Genomic DNA, 23093 nt, shown 5'->3' on the forward strand with positions numbered 1-23093 from the left:
AATATAGAATGTACAGATTTCAGACACGTCACACCGCCCTGTCTTTCTTCAGCACTGTCATCAAATGTTGGAAGTCGGGTTCACTCCCTTTTGGATAATGAACGTACTGGGCCGGTTCAGGAAGCGCAGCTCTGGGTACTGACTTGGCTCTGGGTACTACTGACTTACCTCCTAGCACTAGGGAAAGGGAGAGTTAGAAAATGAAACTATGTAACTCTAAATATGAAATAGATAAGTTAAAAGAAAAACATCAGCATTGCCTAGCAAGCCTTCTTGCTTTGGAAATTTCGACACAGAAGTAGTTGAATTTCATGTAGCGGATTATTTTCATCACCAATTACCACTTGCTTAAGATTTCCTTCTAGTGCAGCCTTGTTTAGATTTAAACTTGTCCCACCAGCCACCTTTTTCACACGGAAGGCTTCTCCCACCAAGTGCTAGCATGCCCTGCAGTGGCTTCAGGGCCTATCAGCTGCTCATGCATTTTTCTATGTCTGTATGTGACTGTTCTCCTGTTGTATAAAGTAGCAGTGTTAGTAGTCAGGGTTAGTTTTTATCTTATTTCATTCGAAATGGATGTGAGACTTTACTGGCATACCTAGGCTGCAGCCCCATGCAAGCAAGCAAAAAGCAAAATATTGAAAATGGAAGGTAAAGATAAACTGGCTAGCAGGCAGCTACACTCACCCTTTTGTACAGCCTATGGTCCACCAGGGGGCTTTAGACAGTAAAACAACACCAAAGAGCTATTAGCATGTGAGGGTCACAACAGAAATCTTATAAATAGCTTTATTTCAACAACAACAACAAAAAGACTATAAAGTAGTTCCTTTTTTTTTTTTTTCTGGAAAGAAAGAAAAGGAGAGTGGTGGTGGGAGATGTGAAATGAGCAGGTAGGAAAGTCACCAATTTATTTTTCGGTCTAAAAATGTTGAGGTCACATGACTTGGCAAAATCCTTAAGAAATGGGACACTTGCTGTCTCCCAATGCTACTTCCTACCTACATTTTCTGAGAGGGCATCATAGGAAATTTCCTGTTTTAATGCTTCTAAGGGACAATACAGATGATAGTCTCTCTTAAGATAATATTCAATAACCTGGATGGAACAGCAATGAGGTGACACTTATTCTAGGGGAAGTGAGTTCAAACTTCCAGGATAGATTTTTGGGATTTCTTCAAGTTCCTCCATTGACTATATAGGCATGGAAAGTGAATACTGACCATGCATAGTAGACAAAGGTTACTCCAATTTGCCTGCACATTTCTTCTAACATCTGGAATATCAAGGGGCAAGTAAAAAAAAAAAAAAACAGCCAAAAGACGTCATTGTTTAATTCCAAACAGTGAAAAGAACTTCAGACCCAGAATCTGATACTCTCTTCATAACAAATCTTCTTGTTAGCTTCATGAGGTTATTCCTGGCAAAAATAAAAGCTGAAGAAAGACAAAATCCTCAAGAAATGCTTCTTACCAGTCTGAAAAAGGAGAACTCTTAAAAACGAGTGAAACCATTCCTTCACCCAGGCTCCTACGTGAAGCACACTTTTGGGCATTTATGTTCTTACCCTCTCAGTTCATCCAATATAAACACAGTAAGTTGTGGCCAAAAAAAAAAGAAGAAGAAGAAGAAAATAGGACTGTATTGAACAGCTTTGCTCACATTCACCAGGGAGGCATTGGTTGTTCAGTAACTCAGTCGTGTCCTAGTCTTTGTGACCCCATGTGGCCCACGAGGCTCCTCTGTCCAAGGGATTCTCCAGGCACGAATACTGGAGTGGGTAGCCATGTCCTCCTCCAGGGGATCTTCCCGACCCAGAGAGTGAACCCGTGTCTCCTGCATTGGCAGGAGGATTGTTTACCACTGAGCCACCTGGGAAGCCCAAGAGGCATTACGTATGCATATTTTCAAAGTTTGAGGATACAGAAGAACCAAGGAGAATTCAACTTGAGAACGTATTTGTTTGATGTGGCTTAAGGAAGAGCAATGTTGAGGGGGTTTTTCTTGAAGATCAAATCTGCTGTGAGAGTGTTAACCACAGACTCAGTGGTGCTGGGGAGAATCCTCCTGGGCTTTTTGTTTTCCGGGAGGAAGAGGAAGTAGGGAGAAGAGTGTGAACATGTATGGAAAAAGGTACAGGGAAGGTCTCGGTATTGTCACCAAAGGAAGAACAGCAACTCCTCGATTTGGCTGCAAGTCCTCTAAGGCAGGTATGACTAAATAATAAGGAAGAGACTGATTTTGGTAAGGCCTGGAGAATTCATTTCATTATGTCCTGGTCCTGCCCCATATTTTGATATGCATTTTCTAAGAAGACTTGCTATTTCAGAATACTGATATGGGATGTCTCATCACTTAGCTAATCATGGGGAGAACCCCAATCACCGCAGTGGAGAGCAAATGCACTGCAGAGGAATAGGGTAAAAGTGCCTCAGCTGCCCTGGCAGCAATTCTGGCTAAAGAGTACCGTATATATCCTAAAGAATGTTCCTTTTAATTATTACTGCATGTGTAGCTCTGTCTACTTTCCCTTCCGTGTTCATATAAACAAATTATTTTGTTAATTTAAGTAAAAGTGCACACAAGTAGCCAGTTAACCCCTAGTAACCCCTAGTAAGTTTCAGAGTTAGAATACTGCCAAAGTTAGCAAGCAGACAATGTGAGGAGGAAAAACACTAAAATGAAACCTCTGAGGAGTCACACTACACCCAGACAGCTTGGGCTCTGGGTACAATTAAAAGGGAAGAAATCAGACATCAAAGAGCTTGCTTTCAAGTTTGGGTCTGTGAACTGCATGGCTCCTGATGGACGGAGAAACAACAAAACCATGTGGAGAGTCGTCTGAACACAACTCAGACGGCCAGTGTCACAGAAGTGAGGACAGAACATTAACCCATGTAAAGAAAACAAACGCGCGGTTCACCAGCCCCCGAAATCTGAGACCAGGACCGAGTCTTCACCAAGGCATCTCAAACTCGGGAAAACAGAGAGAAAGGTTTGGCTCCCCAGGAAGATGCTGGAGTCATCAGAGCCCACTTCTAGTTGGAAATTCACCTCCCATCTCAAGGTGCCTGTCCTTTCCTGCCCAGTTCCCTTCCCACCACCTCTCCTGTTCCCCATCACAGAAGAGTGGGAATTGATCGGCTGATGGAGGGTGTTAGCCCTGACACCACCAGCAGAGGGCACAAGTTACTCAGTGGAAACGACATCAGAAAACTTGGTACTCGTGGTTTCCCATCCTTTCCTTCAGAAGAGAAACTCTTTGTTTTTTCTGTTTGGACACACATTAGCACAGCAAGGGTTTAGAGTGAAGACCACACTGCTGAAGAAAAATCTGGAATGAAAAGCTACGCAGCTAAGTTCTCCTCGAACCAAAACAGAGAAACACTGGCAGGACCCCCGTGATTCGATACACACAGCACCGTCTGGAACAGAGAGCAGGGTTCTCACGACTTTGTCCCTAGATAGAGTTCTGTCCTCCTGGCGTCACTTTAGCCTGATCACTTGTGGGGCGAGCGGGCGGTTAGCTTCACCTAGGAGTTTATGAGTGGTTAAGGCAATGAGGGTGGTTTCCTTCTTCTAGATGAGGAAAATGTCAAAATGAGGGTGAATGTACCTGTGGCGACAACGGCGTAGAAACCTCATTATTTTTCGAGCAGCCTGGTCCTGCTTTTTGGTTAGCAAACTGCTCCTGAAAAAGCCAGAATATGAATTACGGTCACGAGAACAGTGCTGTGAAGTTTCATGTGTGAAAGCTGAAAGCAAGTCAGTGGTGAGAGAGAACTTTTAACCCAACAGTTCATGCAGCAAATCCAACACAAGCCTATCTCGTGGATTTGAGTCTGGGCATCACTGGGAGAGATGGAAGGAGGGGAGTGTAAACGCTCTCACCACTCAAAGGGAGACACCGGAAGGACTGAAAATAAGATGTCCTGCCACTACTCCTCAAGTCTTTGTAAGCTCGATTTGTTGAAAACAGGATGAGACAGACACTCATCCGCCGTATTTGGGCTTTCTCCGTTTAGACATTCATTCTCTCTTTGGGCTATTATTTTAAGACTTTTTTTTTTTTTTTTTTTTGATGTAGACCATTTTAAAACTCTTTATTGAATTTGTTCAATAAAGAACCAAAGAGCTGACTCATTGGAAAAGATGCTGGGAAATACTGATGGCAAAAGGAGAAGGGGGCAGCAGAGGATGAGACCTTTGACATGAACCTGAGCAAACTCTGAGAGAGAGTGAAAGACAGAGGAGCCGGGTGGGCTGCAGTCCATGGGGTCGCAAAGAGTAGGACACAACTTAGCAACTGAACAACAACAAATTGAATTGGTTACCCCTATTGCTTCTACATTATGGGGTTTTTTTTTTTTTTGGCTGCAAGGCATGTGGGATCTTAGCTCCCTCACCAGGGAATCAAACCCGCACCCCCTGCATTAGAAGGTGAAGTTTTAACTACTGGACCACCAGGAAGTCCTTGGGCTATTGTTTTCTAAACTTTTGTCATTGTATTTTCCAGGGCTACAACTCTTTATGACTCTCTGCAAAAGAGAATAGCTCAGCCCTACTTACTTTTCCCAGGTCGTGGATGTAGACACGCTACAGTTCAGACAGCGATCCTGTGTGTGCACCCACGTGCTGTGTGTTCAGTCGTGTCCAACCCTGCGACCCCTGGACTGCAGCCCACGAGGCTCCTCTGTCCATGGGATTCTCCAGGCAAGAATACTGGAGAGGGTTGTCATTTCCTACTCCAGGAGATCTTTCTGACCCAGGGATCGAACCCACATCTCTTTTGTCTCCTGCACTGGCAGGCAGGTTCTTTACCACTGCGCCACCTGGGCAGCCCCAGTTGACTGTATTAGGATGACACCTTTCTGAGTAGGAACTGCGGTCCTTCTAGGTTCTGATACAAGTTGAAACTGGGTGGGGTATCAGAATGATTGGGTGGGGAGTGGAGAGAGACAGGAGCTAAATGGGCCAAAATGGGCAAAGGGCACAGGTAATACTCTACGGTAACACAGCCTCTAGACTGCTGGGAGGACATCACTGCAGAATGCTTCGCTCCCTGTACAGACAGACCCGCACGTCTGCAAGGGGCTGCTCTTGCGCCCAAGCCGGGGTTCTCCTGGCTGCCCCCAGATCTCCACCCACCTGAGCTTCTGCTGTACGATGACTGCTGTCCGGCGTGCCTGCCGTCTCTTGCCACACTTCTTATAACTCCGGTAGAACTTCTGGATCAGCACAGCGGCGCGCCGGCTCTGCTGGAATTTTTTTTGTTCGTAGTAACTCCGGAATTTGCTCTGGATCAGGATGGCAGCCTGGGTCATCTTTTTGTAAAGTGCATACTGTGAGGGCACAAGGAGAAGCAGAGCAGTAACAAGGGGAGCCACGCAGGCGGGGTGTCCTCCAAGCCGACCGGGTGAGGACGGCAAGAAGGAAAACTACTTTTCTCTTTTCTTTTTGTGTTCTGTTCTGGCTTTCATCATAAAACAGGCAAATGAAGCTTCTTTCCACCTACCTTTCCAAAATGCGAAATGCTAACTTTAAGAGTCACCTTCAGACAATGCACTGCTTTAACTGTGTTTTCCCACACCTCAAATATCAAAATCGTTTACCCTTCTTGGAAAAAAGTTTCAACAGCAATAAATTGAGACACTTGAGTTGAAAAAAACATATTTAGGAAGTAAAATTTTATGATCTTTGTTTGTTTTTTGTTTTGGCCAAACTGCTTGGCAGGTGGGATCTTAGTTCCCGACCAGGGATTGAACCCGTGCCCCCTGCATTAGCAGTGTGGAGTCTTAATCTCTGGACCACCAGGGAAGTTCCAGGAAGTAAAACTTTACATGTTGAAAATGAATATTTCCTATCCGATTTGGAAACACTTTGAATTAATCCTTTTTGGATGCTTCCCAATTCCTGCCAAACACAAATCCACTTAGCAGGCAGCATCTGACTTCTAACTAGCAGTTCCACACGACATATTTCTGAGTTACAAGGTCCCAAATACAAGGCTTATCATGAAACGCTGACACCTTTAAGCCATTTTAACCTGCAAAAGATTAACGCTTGTCAGCCCAACACAGGGGTGAAGCCATGAAACCTGGAAGGTGGCCCCAGGGCCGGGGACCACTCGGGACTCAGTCCCTGTGCCCTCCGGCCAGCCTGCCACAGAGATGGAAATTGAGGCACGAAGGCAGGCTCGGGGAGAATGAGTCCTCTTCCCTGCCAGGCACGAAAAACGCAGAGCTCTGCAGATGTTAGCAAAGGCTCTGTCCAGATTGCTAACCACTTAGACTATGACTCTAGGGAGCAGAAGTCACAGGCGAGGGCTTTGCTCACAAGAAGCCAACTTACCATGAGAGGGACAAGTGCTCCTCAGAACATCCCTGTGCCTAAGTCTCTCTCTGCATGTATGAGGTAGAGTGAGGGGCAAAAACTGACTTCTCAAAAGGTTCCAGACACAGGGCCTTGCTGCGAGAACCCTCTTGAGTCTTATCTGATCCACCTGACATTTTTTCATTTGGCCCAAAGTTTTTCAAGACAAGGGCGCTGCATCCCACAGTGTCTCCATGACCTTGGCCTGAATGCTCTGCATGGTCAGAACCTTGCGGACACAGCGCAGCACAAGGGGAAATAGGTAAATTTCCTCGGTGGCTCACTGGGTTCCCGGTGATTATCTTGGATGGATTGTTTAGATGGACACTGGCCAAGAAAATGTCCCAAGACTGCTTGATGAAACCCACTCCAACGGCATAACCACGTGGTCCCCAGAGGATAGATGTGCTGTGGTGAGGTGGCTGGGTGAGGGGGGGGGTATGCCTACTGAATGACCGTGCCATCCTAATGGCCCCTTCTTGTAGCTGGTGATGGGTGTGAGGTTTGTGACTCTGGTGGAATGGTTTGTGAGAGGACTTGGGTGTGTCATTACCTTCAAGGCTATCCATGTCAGCTTGGGGGAGAAACAGAAAATACAAGATTAATGTTAGATTGCTGAATAGAAGGAAATGAAAAACCAGAATGAGAACCAATGAAATGCCCAACCAAAGAAAGAAAGAAAGAAAGAAAAAAGGCAATCTGACTATATTCATGCCTTTCATCTTCCAAAATACTTGTCTTATATTTGTCAGTATTTTTTTTTAATGCCTTCCATCTTTCTGGTTGTAGCCAACACTTCTTTGGGAGGGGATTAAAAAAAAAAACAACTAACAAACTCACATTTTGGAATAAACTCCTGCTGTAATCAAAGACTTGAAACTCTGATTCTGAGTATTGCTCTTGTTAACAAGAAGTCCTCTCGCCAAACAGAAGCCAGGATGGTTCCCAACAGGGACTGTGGTGTCAGCGTTTACACAATAAACCTTCATTTTCTGGGATCATGAACTCAACTGGCTATAAGCTGAAGACACTCCCCCCTCTCCCCTCACAATTAAGGCTTAATCCTAGAGAAACTTGAGAAAGTGGCAATCCACATGAGACATCAAGCAAATCTTAGAAATAATAAAGAGAACAGAATCCTGATTTTCTGTGTGGCTGGTATCTATCTCAGCATTTATTATTTCTTAAACAAAAGTGTAAGACCTACCAAAAGCACCACCTAAAAAATGGTTCTACTAATAGGACTGAACTTTACCGTATGAACCAGTCAAAATGCAATTCGGCACTTTTTAATATCACTACCTAGGTGGTTAGAAAGGTCCAGTGTTTACTTAATCTCTCTGAGTCTCAGCTTCTTCACCTGCCAAATGGAAATAAAACTGTTCACTTCAGATATTTTTGTAAGGAGAAAATGAAATAATGAGTCTGAAAGATCTAAGGTATATTAGGTGTTCTCTGATCAGTTCCCTTCCTGTCTGATGAGAGCTCCGTGACCCTGCAGGTCACTTCACAAGCAGTAACACTGAACGAAAGAGGAATTCAGGTGCTCCTCTTACAACGCTTAACTAAGGAATGCCCAGTGTAAGATACTCTGGGCTTCTTCCCATTTTCAAAGATTTTTTACAATTCTTCATTTTACACTGGGTAAGAAGCAGCCAAAAAGGAAAACTGGCTGAAGGTTATGTGATGTGTAAGATTCAAGGTCAATGATAACAACCAGTATTTACCTTCTCCCATCACCATACCAAACCTCCTCAAGCTCTTTAATTACTAATGAGCTTATAGGCAAAATGACTCACACAGAGCCTCACTTCAGACCCAAATAGCTTCCTCTGTATCAGACCAACGTTGCAGGAAGTGATACCACTAAGAGGTCAACAGTCTGAACAAAAATTATTTTGTGGCAGTAGTTGCAGATGATTTTTTGTTTGTTTTTCCTTTTTTTCCCCTCTTTTGGAACATTTTCCTCTGGTCTTTAACCAAGGTGATTCGAAGCCAGTCTTTGGGTCAGGCATCGGATGCTGTGTTCTCTGCCAAATATCACACAGGACTCCCCACGCCTGTCTGGATGCTGTGTGGGTAGGACGCATTCACAAGCTGGCTCACCTGTTTATATTTTCTGTAACAACGCTGAATGACAGCTGCCGCCACTTCCTGCTGCTCCCGTAAGGGTCGGCCCTTCAGGGGAAAGCGAGGCAAGAAAAGAAAAAATGATACAGTATAAGAAATGCAGCTTTCCCAAGACTTCAGTGGAATGACCACTCGTTTCATTGACTTTCTCAGAACTGAGACCCGAGGTTTACCAAAATATGACAAGTTAATATCATGATAAATTAAGAAAAATGAATTTACAGAATACCTCTCTGGCTATTCTGGCTTTTAAACAGAACTATCATATTTGGATGTCAGGAGGCCTCAACAACAGTCAAAGGATTTAAAGAACTAGGTATTGTGCTATTTGTCCTTATAAGTTGCTGCTCTGCTCTGTCCTTCCTAAGATAACACCGAGTCCTCCACTTCTGGGTCAAAGATTGATGACTTACACACCTCCCTGTTGTTGTTGTTTAGTCGCTAAGACATGTTCGACTTTGCAACATGATGGACTACAGCGTGCTAAGCTTCCCTGTCCTTCACTATCTCTCAGATTTTGCTCAGACTCATGTCCAGGGAGGTCAAAGACTCCTCTGAGAAATTGTGGAAGGCTCTGGACCTTGCTCACCAAAAACACATACAGACACTTCACCATAAAATTTTAGGAGTTCATGGGCAGCCAACAGTCAGTCTCCAGGCCTCCAGCCAGAAACCCCTGCTCCAGGTCATACGTTCCTTGTGGCAGAGATGTCAACTTTGTATTAACTAAATAATGAATATCTATTATTACCCTGACAGTAAGTTCAGAGGGTAATAACCATCGCATTACTGGTCAGTTTTATTCCACTAAAGTTTCTGACAATTCTTAATAATCTTATGTGACCTAATTATAGAATCTTTATTTCAAATTATAAACTCAGAGAAAAAAAGAAATGGCATTTATTTCAGTTTGAATGATTCTGACTTTTCCCTGATCACAAAAGGACTCTGTTGTCTGTTTTTGTTTTTAAAGAAGTTCTTTATTTTTGGCTGCAAAGCATGTGAGATCTTAGTTCCCTGACCAGGGATTGAACCCTCACCCCTGCAGTGGTAGGGCAGAGTCTTAACCACTGGATCACCAGGGAAGTCCCCAGGACTCTTGTCTTTTACCTTGTATTTCCGGAAAGCTGTCTGGACAAGCCTGGCCGCTTCGTAGAGTTCTCTCTGTTCGTGATCAGACAGGGTCAGCTGTGCAAATTCATTCTCCACCTTCTCACTGGTGGACGCACTCAGGAACTCAGACCAGTCCGCTGCAGAGGGAAGGCTGGGCTTCTCAAAAGTTATTTCACTGACTGGTGAGCCTACAGGGCTCAGGCTGGTATTAGAAGAAGGGGTGAGAGGCTCATTATATGCACTTCTGAAACAAAAGAAGACATGAGGGAGAAGGCTGGTGACTGGTCTGCAGGATTCATCACACACTGGTCAAAGATACAAGATGGTACCCACTGTGGACCATGAAGGATACACCTCTACTCAGTCCAGAAAAATGCTAAGGAGACTCCGGGTGCCCTTCAATTAGTAAGTTCACGCTGAACACCTGTTATGAGTTCAGTACTGGGCTAAGTACTAAACCCAGTGAGTCCACTATCCAACTGTGAAGCTTCAGTTGAACTGGGGAGAACATGCTATGACACATTATCTCCTACACTCTGCCGTGGGAAGAAACATCATAGCAGAGGTGAGGAAGAAAGAGGTCCTTGAGAGAGGCAATGGAATCCAGCCTAATGCTCCCTTCCTTCCTTGATAAGGGCATCTACTACCCAGATCTCCTCAGATCCAGTGGGTCTCCTGCGCCTCCAGGTAAATCCAGGAACTTGCCCTGGGGATAGGCCCGTGGACTTCACTGACCTGATCTGGGCAGCATTTGGCAGATGGTCTACGTCAGCCAGGTAACCGGCCAGCCAGCTCATCGTACTGCTAATGGTGGCCACGTCTGTCCTTTCCAACGCCGGGGACTCCAAGGGCACAAAGTTCTCCTGCTTGATCCGCTCGGGTGTGGCTTCAATGATGTGCTCTGCCAAGGTCATCATGTTCACCTGGAACCCGGAGGTCACAGAGCACTCAGGTTAGGATGGGGCCCTAGAAGCCAGCCGGCCCACCTCCCGCCCGCTACCTGGGAAAGAGAGAAATGAAGGAGGGTGGGCTTACATGACAGTCCAGTGCCCTCTGATATTATCTAAACGTTTTACATGATTCGCTCACATATGCTGAGATCCCAGATCTGAGGAGCTCCAAAAATCAGCTCGGTCCAAAACCTTAAGTCTTTGAGAATATCTGGCTTATGCCTACTTTCTACTATCAGCTAGGATCAACTGGTTAAGGATACTAAGGCCTGGGCAGTTCTAGAGGACATGGTCATGTAATTATAGTGATATTGTTGGTTACCTGACCACTTGTTCTTGTTGTTTAGCTGCTGAATCATGTCTGATTCTTTGTGACCCCCATGTGCAGCCCTCCAGGCTTCTCTCTCCATGGGATTTCCCAGGCAAGAATACTGGAGTATGTTCCCACCTGACCACTATGCCCCCCTCCCCACTTTGTCCTGCCCAGAGAACCCTAGTTTTGCAGAGCAGCAAAGAGCCAAGGCCCAGGGGACAGCTGGTGACTAAGACAAGCCACCTGTCCTGATTCTCCTCTAGGTTTCCCACCTTTCTGCACCAAGGCGGGGATCTGTGACCAGCCTCTGGACAAGGAGACTATACACAAGTCTGCTGGGAGAGATGTGGGCAGAGCGTCTGCTTTTCCCGATGAAAGGTGCCGATGCACCCGGCCCTGCCCCTCTTCTCCTGCTCTGACCACAGCCAAGCTCAAGAAGCCACATTATGATCATAAAGCAACAGAAGTGAAGAGAAAAGCCAAAAGAATAGAAAAAAAAAAAATATCCAGGTTTCTGATGGCATTAGTGAATCACCAAACCTCTGGACTTGTACAAGAAAAAGAAATTACATTCTTATTAAACCACTGGAGTCAGGGTTGCTGATACGAGAATCCCAAAATAAATTCCTAACAGATATATTTAGGAATCCTCACAACGAGTCTGGAATAGATCTATTCAATTAGAATCAGAGATATGAGCTTGGTTTTAAAAGTTTTCTTGCACATCTCTTGAAAATGGAAGTTGAAATACAGCAGTTTTTAAGTGAACTGAAAATGTTCAGAAAGGATCTATACAAAAATGATTAAATGCTTATCTTACAACATGCGTGAACCTAACGAATATTATGCTGACTGAAAGAAGCCAGACACAGAATGTGACAGTTTATGATTCTATTTACATAACATTTCTAGAGTCAGATCCATAGGACTGGAATGGGAACAGAGGTTGATTGCAAAGGGGCACAGGGAACTTCTGTGGGGGAAAGGAAGTGCCCTAAATGGGACTTTTGTGATGATTGTGAATTTTGTACAAACTCACGAACGTTCATTATGTTGAACACTTAAAATGAATGAATTTATGGTATGTAAGTTATACCCCAATAAAACTGTTAAAAAATACTTATCTTGGGTAATTTTCGATATTGTCAACAAAGAATTGTAAAAGGAATACAATGAAAACCTTTAGGGAAGAAGTATCACAGCCTTTCTTCTCTTCTCCTTCTATACTGACCGTCTTGATAACAGGACGAAGTAAGTCCTACCTTGATTCTTTTCCCATCAAAGTATTAAAAAGTGGGATTTCTGGAGACCAAAGGTTATAACTATCTGTAATCATTCTTCTCCCAAATCCTCTATTTTATAAAACTGTGTTAATATAAGGACATGTTAACATCGTAAGTGCAATACTCTGAGATACCAAGTAGATGATTTCTGAATGTGACAGCTACAAAAGGCAATGGAATTTAAATGACTTTAGGGCTTTTTATTCAAATGACGTTGGGTTTTTATTAAAATTCTCTTTGGGTTCTAATATATGAGCAGTTTTCACAAGTGTGCTTAGATATGTCAGAACAATGATATGTATATTTACCATGTTTTTATTCATATATCTACATAATTATATAATCATATATTAAGTATATATACTAAGTCAAACTTTCTAATTGTGTTGTCAATTGTTTTCATTTTCTCTTCACATGTACCTCAGTTGACAACTCTCGAGATAGTCGCGTTAGTGTCATACAATGATTGTGGTTCTGGTACCACATTTCTTTGTGATTTATTTGCTTTAATATTTAGAAACTATGTTGTTAGGCGCACAATGGTTCATTATGGTCATAACTTTTTGATAAATTGTATATATATAATATTTGCCTTAATTATACTTTTTTTTTCTTTTTTATACTCTTTTGTCTGTTATATCTTCACCTGTCAGTTCATTTTCATCCTTTCTGTTTCATTTTAATTCTGTCTTTTACAAGTAGTATATAATACACTTTGCTTCTTTTTATCCAGTCTGAGGATCTTCTAATAGAATTAACAGTTTCCAAAGTGGGAATGACTCATGTTTAAAAATATTCCTATAATATTATATTTCAGAGTATTATTTTTGTTGTTTTTTTTCCTTATTGCCAATTCCTGAACTTTTCCCAAGTGAGCCAAATTTTCTTTTTCCCCCCTTTAAGTGACTTAGAAACCCTGAGCCTGTTTTGACACTATCTACTAACTTGACATTTCTAATAAGCATATTTCCAGTCCCTGGTTTTCAGGCCCAGTTCAAAATGTTTGATTCACGAGTGGCCCAAGTGAAGAAGACTCTCCACTAGTCTTATACATAAGCCCAGACTTTGAACCAGTCACTGGTAAGAAAATGACAAGACCTCTAGGAAACTGGCAGCAAAGACCATGGAAGTGCGGGTGGATGGACCAGCCCCTGCAAGCTTACCTTCTCCACGCTCACCTGTATGTCATCCATGGGCTGTGAGCACTCCTCACTCTCTGTACCATCACGGTAGGACCCCAGCTCACTGTTCACCACCTCTCTGTTAGCCATCATCAAGACACTCATTGGTTCCCGTGGACGCACCTGTGAAGGTGTTACATCCTTGCCTACACTGGTCCCCTTCGGATTTCCAGTCACCTGTACTGTGGACACACCAATGTAAAGATCTTTGGGGTTCCACTTTACTACCGGCTGGGATGCAGAGGCGTGGAGGAATCCTGCAGTCTCTGGAGTGGGAGGGGAGATCTCCCGGCTGTAGTCCCTCAATCCTTCACTGGGGCTGATTGTCTCGGGGACAGGCTGCTTAGAACTAGGGCTCTGCTTCCTGATATTTGGCTGTTCCAGACTCAGTGCAGTGGACAGCAGCTTCTCCTGCCTTGCCTGGAAGTACTCGGGGTTCAATTTATGCTTTTTGGGAGCTGGATAATCTTTGTGGCTCTCACTGCTGTAGTAATTAGAGGGTTCAGACCGAGGTCTTCTCAGCTCTGAAAAGTACAGTAGAAAGGACAGTCAGGACAGGTGGTACAGTGAGGAATGCTAAAGAATTAACATGTTCTCTATGCCTGAGAGACACAGAGTGCAAAGCCAGAACCCAAGACACATCCCTAACGTTTACATATTCCCCAGCAGTATATATTGTATTCAAATAATCCTCCTCCAAAATTTGTAGTTCTTTCTCACAGTAACATAGTTTTTTTCCCCCCCCTCAGTTTTGGGGGTGGGATGGGCGAGCGGGGTTGGGGGAAGCACTAGGCATTCTAACAGCTAAAAAGAAAATTAGAAACACTAAAAAGAAAACCCCAAACCCTTAAACGTATGTGAACATCCTATGGACTTTTCCGAGGGTAGGGGCGTGACAGCAAAAGGGGAATCCGCCAAGTGCTGAGATGTCACCATTTAGGATTCTTACCTGGATTGGTACTTGCGATGACAGTGACTCCTTTGGGTATTTCTGGGGAGTTGATGGCCTCGCTGTGCCACTGGCTCACCCAGCTCTCTGTGCTGGGCTCGTCGCCTGCAGGACAGTGGATTCTGGGGTTCTGTCCTAGCTGAGCCTGCTCATCCCTCTGCAGGTGCTCCAGACACTCTGCTAACTTCACGTGACCTCGTGACCTGGCGATTCCCAAAGGCAGCCTTCCTAGAGAGTCTGGAATAGAGATGGCCCGACGGTCCCATTTGTACAGCACGACAGCTGCTTCCAAGTGCCCGAGAGCACACGCCCACATCTAAAAAAACAGAGAGACACAGTGCGCTTCCTCAATATGAGTTAAAAAAAAAAAATCCTATTTGACTTCTGCCACTGCTGCCAATTGACAAATTGGTCCTTGGCAGCAATCTCAACAGTGCCATAAAACATTTCCGTTACAAAGTGGCTCCGATATATATCATGTATCAACAAGGGTGAACACAAAGGAAGCCAGGTATATCCTCATGCCAGCCCAGAAGAACAGTTTGGGGAATAAATGAACCCATTTCTTACCAGAGGAGTACAGGAGAAGTGGTCCACGTTCAAGGGGTCGACCTCCAGTTCCAAGTCAATGCTGTCTGCATGCTTTGTGCTGGAACAGATAGCATCACAAATTACTGCACAGAGAATCAATGTTAAAAAATACCACAACATTATAAAACCCACAGAGATGAAACCGAAGTGGGCAGCCAACATTGCTGATGGGAAGAAACAAAGTCCCGGGCTTCCTAGGTGGTTTGGATGCTCTGTTTTGCCAGGAGCCAGGAGGAAATGAAAAGTCCAAAGTTTACTTTAGCATCTCGCTCAGTACTTCTTGGGCGGAAGTTCATAGAACTTTGTGGAACTGTTCTCAGAGAGACTCCTTTGCTGAGAGGATTCCATACTCCCTGAATGGCCAGATTTCCATCCATTGGTGGACACACTAAGAGGAGTGCCTGCTGATGGGTGAGGAGGACACCAGCCTTACCGCCACTTGATGAGGGTCTGGATGAGGGTGGCATAACCCTGGGCAGCGGCCAGGTGTAGGAGGGTCATCCCACGGAAAGTCTTTGAGTGGATCAGATGCTTGGACTTTGCCCAGCAGGCTCGGCTCATCATCTTCTCACACACGACAACCACTCGGCTCTCAAAGCAGCTGCCCAGCGTCCCAGGGCCGGATGCGCACTGTAACGAGACAACACGTGTTCCGATGACTGGAGGCCCAAAGGCCCACCACCATGTCAGCCTTCGGACACCAGAGGGGGAACAAACTCTGTGTGATTAGCAATTGAAAACGGGAAGCGCAAAACTGAAGATAAGGAAGCATCATGAAAGAGAGACAGAACATGCCAAGTCCAGCTTAGCGGCACACCCACAGCCGGGCACACAGGAATCTTCTGCAACTCTAAGGGCATCAGAGTCTGTCTACTGCAGCTGACAGTTTGACTGTGAACTCCGTGCTGATCCAGTTCAGGGAAAGCATATACTATAAAACAAACAAAAATGTGGTCTAGCCTCCCAGGTGATGTAGTTAAACACTGTAGACAGGAAACCGGCAGAGAAGAGCGAAGCAGGTAACTTTCTTAATGCTTCTACGGAAGGGGGGTTGTTGGGGGCTGCTGCCTGGACCGCTGACTCCCCAGCTCCTTATGGAGGAGAACTGTCACTTGGGGATTTTTCTCCCTAAATAAGAACTCTAAAATTTGCAACTGCATGGATGGACCTTACAGGCGTTCAGTGAAATAAGTCAGAGAGAAAGACAGGTACTGTATAATGTGTGTCACTTACATGTGGAATCTTAAACAAAAACCAAACACACACACAGAAAGCCTTCTTGACTTCATGGATCCTGAGAACAGACTAAGAGTTGTATGCAGAGGTGGAGGGTAGGAGGTGGGCAAACAGTGAAGGAGTCAAAAGATGCAAACTTTCAGTTATGAAATGAGTAAGTCCCGGGGATGTCACGTACAGTATGGCAACTAAAGTTAATAACACTCAACTGCGTATCTGAAACTTGCTAACAGAGTGTATCTTAAAGGTTCTCACCACAAGGGAGAAAAATTTTAAGTCTGATGACAGAAGTTAACTAGGTTTATCATGGTGATCATCTGGCAGTGTACACACACGCTTAATCATTCTGTCGTACACCTGAAACTAACACGGTGTTATATGTCAACTATAGCTCAATTGAAAAAATAAATTTAAAAAATCCAGGAATAATCCAGTCCTTTATAGAAAGCAAAAAGGCAACTGGGGAAGGCATTAGAGACTTCCAAATTCAAGTGTTATTACAGTACGAACAACAACAGAGGCATATGGGAAAGAGAAATTCACTCACTTTAACCACCTGGCTTTCTTCTCTCTGTTATAAGGAAGTTGTACAAGAAGAAAAATACAATCAAAGTTAGTAACCTCAACAGCTTATCTGAGTCTCTGTGATAGGTTTTTTTTTTTTAAATGAAATTTTATTCAGAATCCCGAGCATCTAAACAAATGACATTTTACTAGCCTCAAATACCATCTGTGTTTGTCTACAATATTTTCTTTTAAAAAATTAAAAAAAAAAAAAATATTTTATCGGGGTATATTTCATTGTTTTACAATGTGGCATTAGCTTCTGCTGTACCACAAAGTGAATCATCTGTATGTTTATATATATATCCTCTCTGTGATAATTTTATGTTTCATACCCTCTCTCAAACAAATGAGACTCTAGTCCAATTCTCATTTCTGGTGTTTTTTTTAAGATTTTTTTTTTTTGATGCGGACTATTTAAGTCTTTACTGAATTTGTTTCAATATTGCTTGTGTTTTATTGTTTTGGTTTTTTGGCCGAGAGGCACGTGGGATATTAGTTTCTTGACCAGGGATCGAACCTGCAGCCCTTGCAGTGGAAGGTGAAGTCTTAACCATTGGACCAGGGAGGTCCTGTCTCTGGTTATTATTTTAAGTTATTTTGTCCAGTAATGAACCCCATGAAATACTGTTGTTCCTCACTGTTTTTTTTTAAATCTGGAAAACAAACGCCTGTAAAAAAATTTTAAACACCTAGAAAATGGCTATAGTGTCACCCTCACTAGAAATGTCATGACATGTTATAGGCATGTAGTCAGGCAACCCTGACCTCCTGCAGAATGGCCTTGACTCGAAAGACCCAGGCAGGGCTGCTCTGTGTACACCAAGAAGACGCGTTCGGGACACACAGAAGTCACCAGGTAAGGAACAAAAGGAATTTTTTTTTGCATTAACAAGACCAGCTACATCTCTATCACATAAAGTGGACACATATTCCTTGACGCCAACATAAACTGATGAAAGAGTATTCGGTAGCAGCTAATATGGGATCAGATAACAGGCCAGGGGCCAAACAGCTGAGCTATACAATGGACATTACACTCCAGTCCCTTTCTGTAGCCTTTGTCAGTGAAAGAAAAAGGGCTTTGTGGGACTCTTATTTTAGCCATGAGACACACAGTAAACAATGCTTACTACTGTTTATGAAACAGTTGTATCAGGGGGACAAGAAGCCTTAATATTTTACTTTGTGCCAATTCTTTCCTTGTCCATTGATTTCCAAAGACAGGTGAGAAATGAGAAAATTTTCCAAAAAAGGTTGATATTTTGGGGAGGGTGGTGGTACCTTATGCTTTGTTTTCATCTATTACTAAAAATATTACTAACACTTGATATTTACAAGTCTTATAAAACTCAAAATGTTTACTTACAAATGTGATTGTTCAGGGAAAATCATCATCTTGAACGGAAAGAGGGAGAATTATCTGAGGCTTTTAGGTAATGGCTCAGCAGGGAAGGTGATAAACACCATCCGTCCCTCTACCTTTACTCTAGAGTCTCCTGGGGAAAAAAAAATGTCTACCTAGGAAACTTTCCCCAAATGAAGCTCCTACAAGAAATCGATATAAAACTCTCAAGACTCCTGGGACTCTAGTATTTGGTGATTTCCCTGAACCCGACGACACTAATTCACCCGTCACGGAATTGCTGAAAAAGCATCTGGACAATGACAGAATGTATAATGTTGTTCTATTGTTCTCTACTGAAAAGGGCCCGGCCCTTTTCCGATCGAACTCCTGGAGTTTATACAAGTCTTATGAATTACTGAATTCAATTACGGTTTCTATTTATACTTAAGATAGAGATAGGACACAAGATACAAAACAGGTTCTAATTGGACTCCGAGCCCAGAAGATCTGAGTCATCGCTTGGGCTCTGTCTTGTCTCTGGATGCCTTCCCTCCTGCTGGCAGGTAACTGCAGTGACTTCTGAGATCCACAGGTGATTTAAGGCTTAGGGAGGTGAACGACTGAGAAGGCCCACAGTCCAGGGCTTCTTCCCTGTTGAACAGACTTAAATACTCAGAAGCACAAGGACTACAAAGCCCCCTGCCCTGCCTTTTGCCTCAGCCAGGAAGCACACCAGTGGAAGAGAAGAGACTTGTGATCGACTGCCGCGCTCCTCAGTGAAACGTGAAATGTCAGGAAGGCGATGGCCCTCAAGGACTCGTACCTGGGCTTGGCTCCCTCCGTTGCCACTCCCTGTGCCCCCTCCGCTGCTGCCTCCTCCGCTCCCCTGCTTGTGCTGCTGGGACCCGGTCATCTCTGCCATCCTCCTCTCCATCTGCTCCAGCCGCTCCAGGATGGACATCCTGAACTGGTTATCTAGGGCAGAACATGGAAGGGTGAGGCTGTGTTTCGGAAGAATGGGCATTAATCCGTGGCCCAGTCCAGCCTGTAGGATGGGCATCCAAGGCGATCACCCACTCAACCAGATCACCTGGGTTTGTCCAGGCTGGTGATGACCCCGACACCTCACACAAGACCGCAGCCACGACCGCAGCCCAAGTTCTCAATGAAAGGAACAGAAAAACCCTTTCTGTCAAGGTTGTGGTTTCAGGTTCCGGGACCCCATTTCTTTGTCAAATTCCCCAGTGGAAACCCTGAAGGGAGATCTGGTGGACAGGCCCCTAGAGCAAACAAATGAACACAATTTAAATCGGTGAAAGAAAGCAATCATTGGGACTTCCCTGGTGGTCCAGTGGTTAAGGATTTGCCTGGCAATGCAGGGGATGCTGGTTCAATCCCTGATCAGGAACTAAGATCCCATATGCTGTGGACCAACTGAGCCTGTATGCCACAGCTAGAGAGCCCCTGCACTGCACTGAAATATCCCGCATGGCGCAATTAAGATCCCTTGTGCCGCAGCAAGGACCCAACACAGCCAAATAAATAAATTAAATAATAAAAGTTCAAGTTCATTTAAAAATAAGAAAGCAAGAGATCACTGTGAGAAAGAAGAATATACACAAATCCACACACATATAGTTACATATATATATATATATATATATATATATATATAAAAGGTATATCAGTTTTACCCAAAAACTGAAAAAAAAATTATTTTCTGATCCAGGCTCTAGCTGCAAACACACACACATATATGACAGCTGGAGTGAGGTAAGAGCTCTGCAAAGCCCTGAGGCAGAATGTTCAAGGAGAAGAAGCCACATGCCTGGACCACACCCGAGAGGACAGCAGAAGATGCAGTTGGAGAGGTGAGGAAGGACCAGACAGGAAACAGTTAGAACCCTGGCTGTGCTGTATAATAGTTATATAACTCTGAACAAACTCTTTGGTGCCTCAGTTTCCTTAACTCTTAAATGGGCATAGTAACAGTCCTTATCTCCGAGGGTTGCTGAGAGAATTTAGCGAATTAACAGATTTGTAAATGTTCAGGACATGGTTAAGTCCCAGACAAGGGTGCCAGCCATCAGCATCATCTTATGGTAAGGGAATAAAATATCTTGGGAAATTGATCAACCTGCTGTGAAGGCACTATTTTCAAAACACAGCCATCTGAATCAAGGAAAGGAGTACCCTGGAGAAGAAATATTTTATCAGCCTCCCTCGTCATCCAGATGATAAGTCCTGACACTAGGGAGTAAACAGTGCTGCTCCGCAACTAAGCCCGTGCACCGCGACAACTGAACCCGAGTGCTGTGACCGCTGAAGCCTACGAGTCCAGGAGCCCGTGCTCCACCACGAGAGAAGACACAGCAGTGAGAAGCCTGCACACCGCAACTAGAAAAAAGCCCCGCAGCAGCAAAGACCCAGCACAACAAAAAACAGGCAAGGGAACACTCCATGCACTACTCACCCATGAAGTAGCTTTACAAACATTAACCCGTGAACCCTCATGACCATCAGGTGAGGCAGGTCTGCTGGCCTCATCTTACAGACCAAGATACTAAGGCATCCATGCGTGCAAATAGCATCTGACTCTGCGACCCCATGACCTGTAGCCTGCCAGGTTCCTCTGCTCAAGGGATTTCCCAGGCAAGAATACTGGAGTGGGTTGCCATCTTCTACTCCAGGGGCTCTTCCCAACCCAGGGATTGAACCCATGTCTCCTAGGTCTCCTGCATTGGCAGGTGGGTTCTTTACTACTAAAGCCACCTGGGAAGCTGACTGAGGCATGAGAACACACTTTATCTATTGGTCTCCATGATTCAGAGCTTGGCCACCAGGTGCTAAAATCAGGAAGGGAAAGTCATGGGAAGAGAAGACGCACAAGAGTTAGCTGATCTTACCCCAGGGAACAGAACTTTTTTCTCAAAGTCAAAAGGTAGTAAGCACCTGTTTCAGGGGCAAGTTTTCAATACGGAATGTCAAATTGATTTCAGTTTCCTAAACCACAGAAGCAGGACGAGGAAGACTGCTTTGCAAGAATCGTATTATTTTCTTAGTAAGCTATTTCCAGGAACACCACCAAAGGAAAAGCCTTCCTCTTTAAAAGAGAAAGGTGACATCTTTCCCCCCAATTTCATACAGACTGACAAACCCTGAGACCCCTCTAAGTATCTCAGTGGCATGGTCACAGATGGGGGCTCAACCCTGAATGAATATCTGCTTGTGATGTACCGGACATGGCTCGTCATCCTGGGATCACTGATGGGAAACTTCCGAGCTGGTCCCAGAACCCTTTCTCTGTGCCCTTTCCACTGCTGCTGCTAAGTTGCTTCAGTCGTGTATGACTCTGTGCGACCCCATAGACGGAAGCCCACCAGGCTCTGCCATCCCTGGGATTCTCCAGGGAAGAACACTGGAGTGGGTTGCCATTTCCTTCTCCAATGCATGAATGTGAAAAGTGAAAGTGAAGTAGCTCAGTCGTGCCTGACTCTTAGCGACCCCATGGACTGCAGCCTACCAGGCTCCTCCACCCTTGGGATTTTCCAGACAAAAGTACTGGAGTGGGGTGCCATTGCCTTCTCCACCTCTCCACTAGAAAATGGGAATTTTGCAGAATGCAGCACTCCTCCATCTGAAGCCAACAGAAGACAAAGAATTTTACCTTTTAAAAGACAATGAACTCAAGTGGAACAGCAACTATCCTTCAGGTACGTTTTTAAACTCTCCTTGCTTCCTCCTGATCCTGCCAGCCAGATAACCACCCAACTCTGAACGCATGCAGAGAGCCTCACGCAGACTGCCAAACCAGCTTAAACATCCTGATGGTTTCTTCTGCCAGGCTGCAAATCTTGTGTCTCTTGAGTATGTGTTTAGAATCTTTTCGCTTCTTTTGGAGCTTGGTTTGCACTGGTCTGGAGCACGGTGGCCAAGATTAACATGCCAAGTCATGCCAACAGGGAGAAGGGCACAGGGCACGCCACGTGGCTGTGCTCTGCCTGTCGAGGTGGTTCTGTTTCAGCTGCACTGGCGACAGTGCAGGCGGCCCTGGTTTGCGCCCCCAGCCCATCCCGTCCAAGCCCCTGCCAATGCAGCTGCCTGTCAAAACCGAATGACCCTGCAATCCCACTCCTGGGCTCGGGTCCAGGGAAAAACATGATTCAAAAGGATACATGCACTCCAGTGTTCGCTGCACCGCCGTTTCCAATGTCAATAACCAAGACATGGAAGCAAACTAAATGTCCATCAACAGAGGAATGCATAAAGAAGACGTGGTACATATACGCAACGGAGTATTTTACTCAGCCACTGAAAAGAATGAAGTAACGCTATTTGGGGCAACATGGATGGACCTAGAGAATATCATACTGAGTGAAGTCAGTCAGACAAAGAAGGAGAAATATCACACATCTCTTATATGTGGAACCTAAGAAGAAATTATACAAATGAACTTACTTACAAAACAGAAAGACCTGCAGACTAGAAAAATACGAACTTACGGTTGCTGGAGGGAAGGGATAGTTAGGGAGTTTGGGATGGTCATGCACACACTGCTATATTCAAAATGGATAACCAACAAGAACCTATTGTATAGCACAGTTTGGGGGAGAATAGACACATGTATGCTGAATCCCTTCCCTGTTCACCTGAAACTATCACAACACTGTTAATCAGCTAAAACCCAGTAAAAATAAAAAGTTTAAATTTTGAAAAAAAAATATATTAAGGTCGAGGGAAAAAACACTAAGTCACCAGTGCCGGGTCTGCCCCAGGGGTCACTGGCTCCTGCTCCCAGACTGAGTGTCCAGTGCCAGCCCCACAGTGGACTATGCGGTCAGCTCTCACACGTTATCAAGCTGTTCTAAGAAGCACTTAGTGAAGACACTCAGAAGCAGTTATTTACCTCTTAAGAAAACTGTATCATGCAGAACAGCATCGCTGAGCCTACTGACTTCAAATGGGGGAGGTGGTGATGATTAAAATATGAAACAATTGAGCTGGCACCCTGGAGCATAGGACCATGGTACCCCGTGGACCAGGAATCAGATCACACCTCCTTC

At 44.5% G+C, this 23093-nt stretch overlaps 1 protein-coding gene across 14 annotated transcripts in view; it reads right to left on the minus strand.

Moving 5' to 3' along the window:
* CAMTA1 (calmodulin binding transcription activator 1) overlaps window positions 1-23093 on the minus strand; it is a 993257-nt gene that overhangs the window by 13451 nt on the left and 956713 nt on the right. For 5 of the 14 annotated variants that reach the window (XM_027565019.1, XM_027565020.1, XM_027565010.1 and 2 more), the window contains 11 exons: window positions 18854-19005; window positions 15316-15512; window positions 14862-14940; window positions 14292-14607; window positions 13325-13866; window positions 10351-10538; window positions 9613-9859; window positions 8479-8550; window positions 6926-6946; window positions 5149-5342; window positions 3617-3691 (listed from right to left, as the gene is read on the minus strand). In XM_027565019.1, the coding sequence (XP_027420820.1) occupies window positions 3617-3691; window positions 5149-5342; window positions 6926-6946; window positions 8479-8550; window positions 9613-9859; window positions 10351-10538; window positions 13325-13866; window positions 14292-14607; window positions 14862-14940; window positions 15316-15512; window positions 18854-19005 (2083 nt within the window). Of the gene's footprint in view, window positions 1-687; window positions 719-3616; window positions 3692-5148; window positions 5343-6925; window positions 6947-8478; window positions 8551-9612; window positions 9860-10350; window positions 10539-13324; window positions 13867-14291; window positions 14608-14861; window positions 14941-15315; window positions 15513-18853; window positions 19006-23093 lie in introns of all 14 variants that reach the window. The other 9 variants (XM_027565014.1, XM_027565021.1, XM_027565012.1 and 6 more) reach the window with 6 other exon arrangements.

The sequence above is a fragment of the Bos indicus x Bos taurus genome, chromosome 16, assembly GCF_003369695.1.
Source record: "Bos indicus x Bos taurus breed Angus x Brahman F1 hybrid chromosome 16, Bos_hybrid_MaternalHap_v2.0, whole genome shotgun sequence".
In the NCBI taxonomy this organism is placed as follows: Eukaryota; Metazoa; Chordata; class Mammalia; order Artiodactyla; family Bovidae; genus Bos; species Bos indicus x Bos taurus.